The 14,374-nt window shown below is 35.4% G+C and overlaps 1 protein-coding gene across 1 annotated transcript; it reads right to left on the reverse strand.

The window, feature by feature from the left end:
- Window positions 1-216: 216 nt before the first annotated feature.
- IFI44 (interferon induced protein 44) lies at window positions 217-14,374 on the reverse strand. The gene is made up of 9 exons (XM_015143215.3): window positions 14,297-14,374; window positions 13,552-14,018; window positions 9,930-9,966; window positions 9,058-9,253; window positions 8,756-8,905; window positions 4,801-4,972; window positions 3,634-3,734; window positions 1,419-1,592; window positions 217-530 (listed from the first exon to the last, which is right to left on the reverse strand). Exons 2-9 carry the CDS (start codon window positions 14,006-14,008, stop codon window positions 513-515), a joined length of 1,305 nt encoding a protein of 434 aa, XP_014998701.3. The 5' UTR covers window positions 14,009-14,018; window positions 14,297-14,374; the 3' UTR covers window positions 217-512.

Below are 14,374 nucleotides of genomic sequence, written 5' to 3' on the forward strand. Positions count from 1 at the left end.
GGAATTCTTATGAATATTAAGTACCACATTTGGTAAGTATAAAATATTAAGCAAAAATGGCTTTAGGTTAAAGAATACAACATTAAGAAGGGATTCATACAGACCAAAATCACATATTTTAGAAATAAAATCAGAAGGCAAAATTAAGGTGAAAGCAGTGAATTTTAGAAGATACTGACAAATCATAATTTTTCCAAAATCACACACACTCTCAAGTTAGACCCAAGTTTTATAAGAAATTTATTTTTTCACAGATACAGAACATAAATCCAAGAAAAATTATTATTATTTTTCACAATTATGACTTTAAATCATGCTATCTCTAGTTATTCACAAGTACTACAATGTTCTATGCATTTCTTCATCCTAGACATTAATAAAACACATCCCTTCAGTCTTAGTTACTTCTCTTTGGTCTGTTTTCTCCTTTCGGAATTTTAATCTTCTGTGATATGAAGAAATTTATGTGAACCTTTCACATATCAATTTTCTTCCCTGTGCACACTTGATAATTACCTTTCTTTGATTCCCTGAGAAAAGAAACACAAAATATTCTTAGTGGATTATCTGAGGAAAAGCAACCAGAGGGAAGAGGAATATTGGGACACTGGAGATCTCAACGAACGCAATATTAGCAGCACATGTACCTTGAGGAAGAGAAGGGATGGTGAAACCAAGATGGTAGAGTTAGAGCAACGAAGTTAGTGACATGAGAGTTTCCCAGCAATTTGAGAAAGAGAGAATTGGAGAGGATATGATATTCTGAATTCATTTCCCAAGCACTAAAATAAGATTTGAGTATACTAAACTGAAACCTCTGTCAAATCTCTAAATGGAACAGTGCAGCATGTACTATGCACAGATTGTTAAAAGAAAGTTGATGTAATACTAAATTCTGTGGCCATTCCATAAAAGGACATACCTCTACCTAGCAAAGGCCACACTGCATGAAGAAGGACTAAGATGAAGGAGAGAAACAAAAAGGCAAATCAAAGAAAGACGGGAGCGTAAGGTCCTAAGGAAGGAGCAAATAATCAAAGGTCGCATCTGATGAGGAGCAATGCTGATCCATTCCAGTTCTAGGTCCTAAGTAAAGAAACATAGTCTGAGAAAACAGGCCAGGGATACAGCTTGGGATGTTCAGAGAGTGGAAATGACAGAAGTGGATTATTTTAAAGCTTTCATCTCAAGACAAGAGGGGAAAAAATGTAGTACAGATTCTCTTAGGATGCACTCCAGGAAAAGAGGGAAATGTGAGGAGGGAAAAATGCATCCGGACAGTGGGTTAAAGAGCAGGACTAATCACAGGGCAACAACCCACAAAAAGACTGAGAGCTGCCAGGTAGCTGACAGATCCAGGCAGAAAGTAGCCAACTACCTGACTCCTTTCAAGCTTCCACACCACCAAACACGTCTACCTGTTTCTCAAGAGGCAAATCCTCTAAGAAGTCATCTGCAGCCCATAGCATTCGTCTCAGAGCAGAAAGAATTAGAACATCCTTTACAGGGTCCAGCTCCCACTCAGAGGAATAATTGCTAACCACCGAGATGTCAGAAAGAGCAAATCCAAGTTTTCTTTGGACTTCCTCTAGCTGCAATACAGAAATTAAAAAGACATTGGAAAACAGTGAAAAATATTATTTTATGTCAGTATAAATTACGAAAGCAATATCAAAATGTAAGAACTTGACAATAATTTCCCATTGGAAAAAAAATGGAGATCTGGTCTCACAAAGTACTCTTGAAGAACTTCACATATCAAGTTCTAATGTCACTGGTAATAGTAATTTGGAATACATGCAGTGGATTCTAAATGATTTAGAAGCAAAAATTTTAAGACACCTGTGCTACAGTCCATACATTTCCTGTTTCTTTTAAAAGACATTCTCTGGATAAGTAGATTTTATTAGACCAGTTTAATGTTTGATTCTTGTTTAGACTATTTTACCTCTAGAACCAAACTGCCTAGGTTCAAAATATTTATCTGTCACTGCTCAGCACTGTCAATAAACATTGTCAAATATTTACTCTGTTTTCTTTGTTTCCTCACCTGTAAAATGCAGTAATGATAGTACCCATTTCATAGGCTTATTATAAGGACTAATTAAGAAAATCTATCACATACTTAATGCTCAGCAGATATTCACTATCATTGCATTCCCCCAACTGGTGTTCCCACTTCCAGATTCCTTTTGATTCCAATCTGTGCACAGTGCCACATTAATTTTTCTGAAGATCATAACTTTGATTGACTTTGATCATATCATTACTCTTTCAAAAAATTGCTGTGATTCCTCATAATGCTCCTAATTAAATAAAATTACTTCATGCAAATGTCGCCCATTTTATCTCCCCCTACAAAGATCCAGCCCTTCACTAACCTGAACTCCACGTTTCCCAAACATGTTGACTTTTCCTCCATTAATATATTGTCTTATGCTGAATTTGTTGGCCCTTTTTGTCTCTTCATTTTCTGAAATGTTTATTCTCCTTGAAAGCCACTTCCCAGTGCTGTCCCATTGATGAAATCTTCCCGAACCCCTTTAACACTATATTTTTCTTCTCTAAACTTTTAAAGCACTTTATTTTTCATTGTTTCATGATATTTATCATTGTCAATCATAGATAATTTCTTGTCAACTTTTTCTTAGCCCACACTCCCATCCCCTCACCCCCATCTATAAAATTGTAAAATGTTTAATGTGGGGGAATTTTTTCATGATCTGCGTAGCTGATAAGAGACTGGCTCAATCTTAAAGATAATCAATAAACATTTATTGAATTGAATCTAGTTGAATTAAATTGTAATAAATGAACTTACCCATGTCAGTGTAAAGAGAGACAGTTAGCCTTCTGTATCCATGGGTTCTGCATCTGTGAGTTCAACTAAGGCTCAAAAACAATTGAAAAAAAATGGCCGGGTGCAGGCACTCATGCCTGTAATCCCAGAACTTTGGGGGTCTGAGGCAGGCAGATCACCTCAGGTCAGGAGGTTGAGAGCAGCCTGGCCAACATGGTGAAACCTCATCCCTACAAAAATACAAAAAAATTAACCAGGTGTGGTGGCACATGCCTGTAATCCCAGTTGCTAGAGAGACGGAGGCAGGAGAATCACTTGAACCCAGGAGGTGGAGGTTGCAGTGAGCCAAAATCATGCCACTGCACTACAGTCTGGGCAACAGAAACTCCATCTCAAAAAAATAAAAAAATAAAATTTGAAAAAATATTTCATCTGTACTGAATACGTACAGGTTATTTTCTTGTCATTAATAATTAAAAATAGAGTAGAAAAACTATTTACATAGCATTTAATTTGGGTTAGGTATCATAAGTAATCTAGATATTATTTAAAGTATATCAAAGGATGTACATAGGTTATATGCAAGTACAAATACTATGCCATTAAGCATCCACAGATTTTGGTAGCAATGCAAGTTCCTGGAACCAATCTGCTGCAAATACCAAAGAACGACTGTATTCAACTTTTAAATCTTGGGAAATGGGCCCTATTTAAGTAATTTTTATAATTCTTCTTAAACCCAGTAGCTCCTTGTTTTTATTTTTATACACACTAGTATGTGATTGTAGTAACATACCCCAGAAAATGTGTTTACGAAGGGCATCATTCATTACCTTGGACCTCAGAGGCACACATCTGTCTATTTCTATAAGGTCACCTTTTGTAATCAGATCCATGCTATCCACATGAGTGAGCAAAGCCACGTGTACCACACCTATGCCAAACAGAATTGTTTGTATCATTTTAGAGAGCATCAGTATTTTCAAGTTACTTAACTATCAGTTATGCAATAGGCAACCTGTGGAACAATTTCAGATTTGGAAAGATCCCCTGCACCTCGGTCACCCTCATCTCCCCAGAAAACTCCCCTGGACTACTTATTAGTATCTGGAATTTCTCTGACATGGGGAGTCACCTTCACTGCCTTCCATGGTAGCAAATGAGGACTCAAATGAAACCACCTCTTGGAAGAGGTAACTAAAATTTATGCCACAATATTGCTGATTGATTTCATATTCTGTGCAGAAGTTGTGTTTTGACAGAGACTAAAGACCAAAGGCCTCTAATAAACAAGATGGGGGAGAAGAGTCCTCTAGAAAGAGACAGAATGTGTCAAAGTATCACAAGTAAACTTCCTTTATTTCACAATACTAGCAATCATCTCTCTGCACATCTCCTCTTTGCAAAGTTTTAAATTTCAGCAAGCAGGTAAGTTGATCACTCTCTGCTTCAAAACCAAGAACAGTGATAAACTGGCTCTTTCTCATTCCAAATGGACATGACCAAGAAAAGCCAGAATGGGTCACCCTAAATCCCTGATCCTTGTTACCTTCTCCAAACTCTTTACCTCTCTCTACCAAACATTTTACCTTCCAGTTTCTTTTCCTTACGACATGTTTCTTTTTCATTTTCTAATTCTTAAAGCTCAAGGCCCAATCTTTGTCAATAAATGCATGCCAGGACATAGGGGTAGCAGGTAGTTTGGATTGTACTACCTTTCATATATACATTAATTTGTTTTAATTCTTAACAAAAAAAAAACTCTCTAAGGTAGGTACTATTATTATACTAATTTTATTGATTAGAAAATTGAGGCACAGAGAGTTTAAGTTACTTGCACAAAGTCATATAGCTAATGAAAGCTCAATTTCATTGAAGCATGCTGGTAGACTAGGGAAGATTGAAATATGCAATGACTGAAGTTCTTTATCCTGTCCAAAATACATTCTAAAACACAGTCTAGTCAATTACCCTTAGTAGCAAAGTGGAATGAGACTCACCAGCGTTTATCAACTCCCTTCGAAGTCTTCTGATCTTTTCTATCATTTGAGAGGAGAAGTGTTCAATAGAGTTGACATCAAATACAAATGCCACACAATGAATTCTGTCCTTCAGCGATGGGGAATCAATGTAGTCATGATGACTTAATTTGATTGATTCCATGGGATTAAACTGTAAGGTAGACATAAAGCAACATATTAATTCAACAAATGTTTATGAGCACAAACTATGTACCAGGCACTGTGCAAGTGAACTGAATGGTAAACAAAACAGAAAAGTCTCCTATAGTGTGAGGCTAACAATCTTAATAGAGAATACAGGCATTATGCAAGTAAGCTAGCAGTCCTTTCACCTTTAATGTAAGGCATCTGTGAGGAAAGGACATGTAATCTGAGAGCTAAAATATCAGGAGTTCAAGAGGATAAGGATATGGCTGAAAGTGTTCTAGATAAGAAAGGCAATCTGCCCACAAATGGAAGTAAGAGAATTCAGAAAAAAAGCTGGTACCATCAAGCACAGCGCAAGGAGGAAAGGGGTTCAAGGTGAGATGACTTTACTCTTCAGCTAGCAGTTTCTCTGTTGGGAATCTGTCCCACTGATATACTGACAAAAATACATAATTATATATGCAAAAGTTATTAACTGCAGCAACATTTGTAGCAGAAAAATGCCATATCAATTAAACTTTGTCTGATACGTCAATAAAGCAGTTTTCTACCACTTCTCAAAGAATGGAGTAGCCGCAAATTTATATGTACTTTGTTATATATTTAAAAAGGCAAGAAAAATATAAATTTTGTATGGTTACTAATAGGAAGAGGGGAGAAATTTATTTGAAGGGGCAGAGAAGGAAGATAGATTCTTTGAATATACATTATTTTGTAGATTTGATCTTTGAACCATATAAATGCTAAACATAAACATAAAACCAAATTAACTTTGAAAATCAGTTCCTAAATTTAATTGAATTAGTGAACTGTTGCGGTTATAATACAGGGATAAACTATTTTGATTGACTTCAAAATACGATAATTTGTATACCCCTCCAAGGATACATGATACAACCTAAATACACTATAAAAATCTGCTAAGATGTTTTAATTATTTCCAGTTTTGATTGTGATTATATGAAATGATACTAAGTGTGACTATGATGAGATTGTTCATGGTACTGATAGAGCTTTTATACTGAGGTTCCTGTAGATGATATATAAGATAAAGGAAATGAGTTGTGACATGATATTCTGTTACCGCCACTGTTTTTGAGAATGAGAATTCTCAGTTTGGGAGAAAGCAGATATACAAGTGATAGAAAAGAGAGTAAGTAAAAACTTTCTAGTACTGAATTTGAATAAGAAGTTTTTGTATAAGTTTATAAATTTTTTTTCATGAAAATGTATATTACTTAACTCTGCTTACTAAAAAAGGCAAGAAACAATGACCAGCCAAGTAGCTATGAACATTTCTAATGCCCCACACCAGGACTACTTGAAGAAACAGCTGTCTCAAAAGCTGTGGCAAGAATAAAAGAATATAAAAAAGACTTTTAGGTTCATGTCAAATGGACTCAGGATCCAAATTGTAGAGGCTCTCACTGGTACAAGATGGTACATTTTACATCAGTATGGAGAAAACCTACAATGGATTGAAACACACAACATATGTTCAATTCATACTGAGTTGTTCTTAATAACAATAAAATAATATCTTGACCCTATTGGCAAAGGTGAAGAAAATGTCATTATTTCAAAGTCTTGTAAAAAGGCAAAAAATTCAAGCATATATGCTGTTGTTCTTTTTAAACTGTGCCACTGGATAATCAAAGAATGGATGAGGGTAAGTTTCTCTTTTGTATGTGAAATGGTGAAAGAATAATAGATAATGTCACTATTTTCACACCTTAACAAATAAACGGATCTAGGCATTAAACATTGATTAATACCAATATTAGAAAAGTGATAAATCCCCAAACTGTGCACAGTTTCATAGAATACAACACAATCTATGAAGTAGAATCTGAATTGGAGCACTCTTTAGATTCAACTCTCAATAATCAGGACATATGGAAAACAGAGGACCATGTAAAACCACCCTGAGGGATGAAAATAATGGAGTTCAGATTACATAGAAGTTACAAAACAACTAGATTTCTTAAGAAACAAATGATAAGGAAAATGCAAGGGATATCAAGTCAGAACATACAATCAAAGAGACTGAATAGACCTATTTGAATGTTATTCAAACAAACTTATAGATCTATATTTATAAAGCAATTATAAATTTGAACATTGAGTTGTATTTGATAATTTATGGAATGATTGTAAATTTTAGGTGGGGTAAGAGTATTATGACTATGTTTAAGGAGATATATATATGCTCCTATTTGTATAGTTATATGTATAGTCAGTATTGAATAAAATGTTATGATTTCTTGGGTTTGCTTCAAAATAATACAAGAGAAGAGAAAGTGGGTAGATACAGATGAAACAAGACTGGCTGTGAGTCAAAAATTTTTGAATCTGAGTACATGGGAATCCATTAAACTATTTTGTCTGTTTTAAAATTCTCTGTGATAAAAAGTTTGTATTTAAAAAAGAATATTTAAAAATAAACAGCACTTACAAGACAACTCTATACTAAAGAATGAAAGAATCTTGCATGAATAGAAAAACAAAACTTGCTGTGTTTTTTTAACAGGCACACAAGATATGTAAAGACGTCAATCAATTTTCAGTATAAAGTGTTAATATAATTTCAATCTAAACAACAAGAAATCAAACACAAATGAACAAACAAAGCACAAAAAACCTCATTTGAAAAGGTATATGTATGAAAATTGCCAAGAAAAACAAATAGGAGTAATAAAAAAATGAATGTGACTTGTCTGGTAAGTTATCAAGCCATAATTGATTACTATGGTAATTAAACAATTAGATAATATAGTAATTAAAATGCTATCATGAAATAATAGATCACTACATCAATAGAAAAAACTAGAGAATACAAAAATTGACCCCAATATTTCATAATGAAAAGATACAAAAGGCATTCAGTGAAAGATGTTGGCATCATTGACTATCGTTTGGAACAAAGTAAACTTAATGATTATTCAAGATCTGAATGTTCATTAGAAGGCTAGAAGTTTAAAAAATATATACTGAGATGGTTCTTTGATCTCCCCTTCCTCTTGCCTGGAACGCTGACAGTGCTCAGTGTTCTTTTCACATAAAAACAACAGTCACACGTCTCAGTCAGGTGGGGCTGCTATGACACGTTATACAGATTGGGTGGCTTAAACAACAAACATTTATTTCTCACAGTTCTGGAGGCTAAGAAGTTCAAGATCAAGGTGCCAGAAGATTCGGTTTCTGGTCAGGGTCCTCTTCCTGTTTACAGAGAGTCACCTTCAGGCTATATCTTCACATGACAGAAAGAGATCATCTCTCTCATGTATATAAGAGCACTAATCCCATTCATGAGGTCTCTATCTTTATGACCTAATTACCTCCCAAAGTCGCTACCTCCAAATACCATCACATTGAGGACTAGGGTTTCAACATATAAATTTGGGGGAGGCATATCTTAACAGCCCATGCTGAGGAGCTCAAAAAATCGGAAGGATCTCTGAAATTAATAACTTCAGATAGCTGCCACACTGGTCCCAAGCTGCCTGCCTTCAGACTTCCTCTTACATAAGAAAAATTATCTATGTAGGTAAGTTGATGCAGTTGGATTTCTGTTTCACATAGCTGAAAGCAATGGAAAGTGGGGTAGCTGTTATGATAGCCATGATGGAAGAGCCCTCAAGATGTTTTCATTCTTTTTGAAAAAAAAAAATCAAATAGGGACAAAGGACCTTGAGCAAGTATAGTTTAAGAAGATAAATGCTGATACATTTGTACAAAAATAAGCATTTTAAAAATCAATTATAATTTCTCATTAGTCAAATCTTACCTGGTATCTATCACGAATGTTACCATTTAAGATGTAGAATATGTCATCCCTGCACAGGCCGCCTTCTTTCTCACCCAGCCCCAGTGAGTCACACAGAATAAATGGCAGATATTGGCCATCTTTCCCATCTCTAATAAAGTATGTCCTATACTGTAGAGGGGATAAAAGCAATTTTAAAGGTTCATTTTTTATTATAAATTGAGATGAAGTCTATACGTAATAAAGTTGATCTGCAAAAGGCTTTTGAAATATAATTGATTTGAACAGAGAAGCAAAGGCTAGGTGGCCTCAAATGTGCTTACCTTCTTAGATATCCCAGTTCTATTAGTGCCCACCAAAGCCTGATGCGTTACATGCCCTTGGAAAACAGACCTCACTGAGTTGAAAAAGCTGGACTTCCCAGCTCCAACTGGACCCAGCAGCAGAATTCGTATTTGTGGAACCAGGGATCCATATGGTTCATAAGTTCTCAAGGCAGACAATAAGCTCTTCCTGAGCCTGTTTAGACATGATCATTTTTAACAATTGACTGCGGTTAGGTCATAAAACCTTACTATAAATTTTCTGCGGATTCATTTTTTTCATAGATATAATTTTTTATTAGCAACTTGCCTTCTTACTTAAAAAACATGAGACGAACCTACGTGAAATCCTATTGCAAAAAGAACAAAAAGCAAAAATAATACACAACTAAATTAGTAGACCACATACATCTAAGAATAAATAATCGCTGTATTAAACATAAAGATCAATTATTTAAGACTAAACTTCAGAAGTCAAAATACATGTGACTTCCAAAGTTCATGAAAGTAGACCATTTCTAACATACTCTTGAAGTTCATGGTGGGTATTCCCCACCTGCCAACCACTTCTAGCAACTCTCTAGAGTAGTTGAAACATTAACTGCAAGAATTCTAAGTAAAACACAGACATACAAACAAATAACTATTTTTCTTCAAGTATATCACATTAAAAATTCCTTTCCTCTACTCAGTGTCCTTTTTGTTTTAACATTAATATTATCAAATATTTTATGATTATAAATACAGTTTGTTCTTGATGATCCACAAGTTATGTGTGATAATATGTGTTGCCAATTATATTGATGAGACCTATCATAGAATAAGTCAAAGAAAATGAAGAGAATAATAGAATCTTAAAAACATTGACTTACTCAGTTACCCCTTTTATCTTTCTTTCATCCAGTAAATCTGAGGAAATAATCAAAGAATAATGTAGATTAGAAGTTGTCGAATGATTGGCTGACTGAATGAATGTCAATGAATTCACTAGAGACAAATACAAAAATAGCTTTTCCATGAGAACGGTCCTGTATGGTGAAAAGGGAACAATTTTATAGAGAAAATTCTGATAAATCTCATTAACAACATTTGAAGAGGCTAGCACTAGAGGCAAGGTAGACCCTCTGTACTATCAGCAGATCTCTTCTCATTCAGTTACTCAACAGTGGTATGTGACTCACTCCCACATGGGAATTGAGGGTGTGGGTGTTTTCTAAAGAAAAGAAGCAAGGCCTAGAGATGTGGGAATGTCTAATGTGGAAATGTGGAAATGTCTAATAAGACATTTTCCCCTCCATAATCCAATAGGTGTGAGAGGGATAATGTGCAGAGACACACAAACAGAAAACACGGCACTAGATTTTCTCTACAACCTGCAATTAACAATTGGAACTCCGGGAACTTCCAGCTCACTAAATTTTATTCCTGCCCCCAGAAGAGAAGATGAGACTCATGCTTACCCAATCAGAGTGCAGTAAATTGTTCAAGTGTAAGCAGAGGATTTCATTCAGATCAATAAGGCACAAGCTGAGAATTATTTTTTTCTTAGAAAGAGACATTTTTATGTTGAATTTAAAACAGAAAGGATAAGGATAAGCGATGCTACCAATTCTCTCAGTTACAAAAGAAGAATATCATGTGGAACATTTATAAACATGGTCATATGTATGGCAACAAAGTGAACAATATTACCAATAGTAGAAATTGTGAAAACTTCCCTCAATGTCTATAATATAATAAGACTAGCAAAGCGCAATTACAAACAAATGGAAAAGCAATCTCCTGGGAGTTTAAAAAGCACTGTCTTAAATAACTTTAATATCCAAAAAGAAATAAAAACCACAATTACAAATATATAGAAAATAGCAATATGAACATTTATGTCAATTTTATGGTAATATCCTATTTCGTTAATGACAAGAAAGAAGGAAAACACTGAAAATTGAAAATAGAATAAAAAAGAATAAAGAAACGGACCTTAGGAATATAAAAAGAAACACAAAATACAAAACCAAATTTTACAACTTGAAGAAAGGATAAATTAATATAGTAATTATTTTAAAATGTAAAATAAATAAATTATCTTGTTTTATCAAAGAAAGACAAATTTGTTAAATGTCATACCACCACTCGTATACCAAAATGGTTACATAATCTAAAAAAAAAAAACAAAACGCTGAAAAGAATTTGGGGTGACAGAGACCCTTGTACACTACTTATAGTTATAGAAATTGATATAAAACTATGTTGGGAAATGTCGTCAGTGTGAAGATGAACATATACATACCCTGTGATCCAGCAATTTCATTGATATTTTCTTCAAAAAACAATTATATGTGTGAACCAAAAGATATATACAATAATATTTATAGCAGTATTATTTGTAATAGTTCCAAACTGGAAAACACAAATGTCCACCAGTGATGATTGGATAAAATACTGTGAAGGATGCACCACAATGGAATACTGCATGAATGAAAAGGAACAAACTATTGCTACATACAAGAATAAGGATGAATCACTATGAAGGTAGGAGTTAAAGTAGCTAGACAGACACATTCGCTCACTTTACCAGGGAACACTCTCAGGGAAAAAAGGAAGACAACTGACCAAGTCTAATTTTCTAATAAGTATGCTAGTAATTTTATGTCCTGGTGAATAGACTAATGATATTTCCCACACGGAATAGTACACATCTCTTGAACATCCTTAACAGGATATCAGTAACTAAGAATTACTTAGTAAATAAATCTAGATTCTGGCCGGGCACGGTGGCTCACGCCTGTAATCCCAGCACTTAGGGAGGACAAGGCATGCGGTTACTAGGTCAGGAGTTCGAGACCAGTCTGGTGAGCACAGTGAAACCCCGGCTCTACTAAAAATACAAAAAATTAGCTGGGGATGGTGGTGCATGCCTGTAATCCCAGCGACTCAGGAGGCCGAGGCAGGAGAACTGCTTGATCCTGAGAGGAGGAGGTTGCAGTGAGCTAAGATCTTGCCACTGCACTCTGCACTCCAGCCTGGGTGACAGAGACTCTGTCTCAAACAAACAAAAAAAAAAATTACAGATTCCATGGATTAAGGGGGCATTCTTGCCTCCCTGGAAGCTGTTATATAATTTTTCAATATGTAAAGTGGCCCATAAACTTCACTTAAAACCCCTGCCTATTTTTCTGGCCCTTAAAGCATATGTCCCATATGGAAAGGAAAGATTTAGGGAGCCACACAGAATATCTAAGTACTCTTTCTGCCTTTTCTTAGATTTCCGATTGCCCCTATCTTTGAAATTACTAATACAGCAATATTAGATATTATGCTCAGTGAAATAAGCCAGACACAAAAGGACAAATACTACATAATCCCACTTACATGAGGAATCTAAAATAGTCAAATTCATAAAAGCAGAATTAGAATGGTGGTTTGCTAGGGACTGTGGGAAGGAAGAAAGGAGAATATATTTGTCAAAGGGCATAAAGTTTTACTTATGCAAGATAATTAAGTCCCAGAGATCTACTGTACAGCATAGTACCTACAGCAACAATACTATATGGCAGGGGTCGCCAATTCCCGGGGCCACGGAGCCTAGGCTGTCTGTGGCCAGTTCAGATCCAGGCCACAGAGCAGGACTTGAGCGGCAGGAGTGTGAAGCTTCATCTGTATTTACAGCTTCTCCCCATTGCTCATATTACAGCCTGAGCTCTGCTTCCTGTCAGATCAGCAGCGGAATTAGATTCTTATAGGAGCGCAAACCCTATTATGAACTGTGCATGAGGGATCTAGGCTGCATGCTCCTTATGAGAATCTAATGCTTGATGATTCACTGTCTCCCATCATCCCCCAGATGGAACTGTTTAGTTGTAGGAAAACAAGTTCAGGGTTCCGGCTGATTCTACATTACAATGAGTTGTATAATTATTTCATTATATATTACAACATAATAGCAATAGAAGTAAAGTGCACAATAAATGTAATGCACTTGAAACCAACCCCCCCACCACCAGTCTGTGGAAAAATTATCTTCCACGAAACTGGTCCCCGGTGCCAAAGAGGTTGGAGACCACTGCTGGTATACGGTAAGTCATCACTTAACATCATCATGGATTCTTGGAAACTGTACTTTTACGCAAAACAACATATAGCATGTCCTTGACTAATGTCTTTCTTCCATAATGATGAGGGAAATAAATTGGTTTCCTTCTAAGTTGTTTCACTTAAGTCACAGTTTCCAAGAACCTATAGTTCACGTTAACTGAGGATTTACTATACTTAAAAATGTGCTAAGAGGATAAATCTTATGTTAAGTGTTCTTATTATAAATATACATTTTATTGACCCTGGTTGTCTCTTAGCAAACAATTTGTGTCCGGGTTTCAATCTGAACCATCCAAATTATGGTTGAGTGAAAAGGTCATTTTTCCTTAAAGAGATGAATTGGTTTAAACCAACCAAACATGCAAGGGAGAACTCTATACAGGATAATCTGATTAAACCTACCTTCACATCGAAAAACTTCACAATCCTGAATAGAAATAGTACAATTTTGAACAAGTCCAAGATCTTCCGTTGTCTTTGAGCCCATAATCACTTTTCTATTTCTTAACTCTATCTGGAAATTAGTTGTGGAGTTATATTTTACATTGTCATGACAAAACAGTCTTTCTGGTGTACATAGTCCTAGTTCCCATTCTGAAATTTTAGTCTCTTGAAGTGCAAAAAGGATGATGGAGGCAGCCTTTCTTTCCTGGTAACTCTTTTCTGCATATGCTCCAATAATACGATGTTCACCATAAATCACTGTTAGAGTAGGCCCTTGATTATAACATCTGTCAAGTAAATCTCCACTACAGAATCCATGGACACTGCCCTTATAGAGAAGGCTAAGCCGCTTTCCTCCAAAATGATTTTGCAGGGTCTTTTCATGCAACCATGCCAAACGAGTTGTCACTGCCATACTTCTTGATCTAGTGGCAAATCAGATATATTTTCCATTAAATATTAAGAAACAGATAATATATACTGTTATAAACCTTGCATTTATGCCTCTAACATATTCTACATAACATAAAAAATGACAAAACAAGGATGAACAGAAAAATCATTAGCTAATTTTTTCCTATAAATCATTGCTTTTTAAATTAAAACAGAAACAGAGACTGGCAAGTGACACTGTCACCTAAGAGAGAGAGAAAGAGACAGACTAATGTCAGCTAGGAAAAAGGAAAAGCAGAAAGACATTTACCTGTTGTAGTGTCGGTAGTATCAGCTAGAGCTGAGGGTAGCTGCTCTGTCTGGATAGCTGGGCAGGCACAAAATGGGC

Source organism: Macaca mulatta, chromosome 1 (assembly GCF_049350105.2).
Source record: "Macaca mulatta isolate MMU2019108-1 chromosome 1, T2T-MMU8v2.0, whole genome shotgun sequence".
NCBI classification, from domain to species: domain Eukaryota; kingdom Metazoa; phylum Chordata; class Mammalia; order Primates; family Cercopithecidae; genus Macaca; species Macaca mulatta.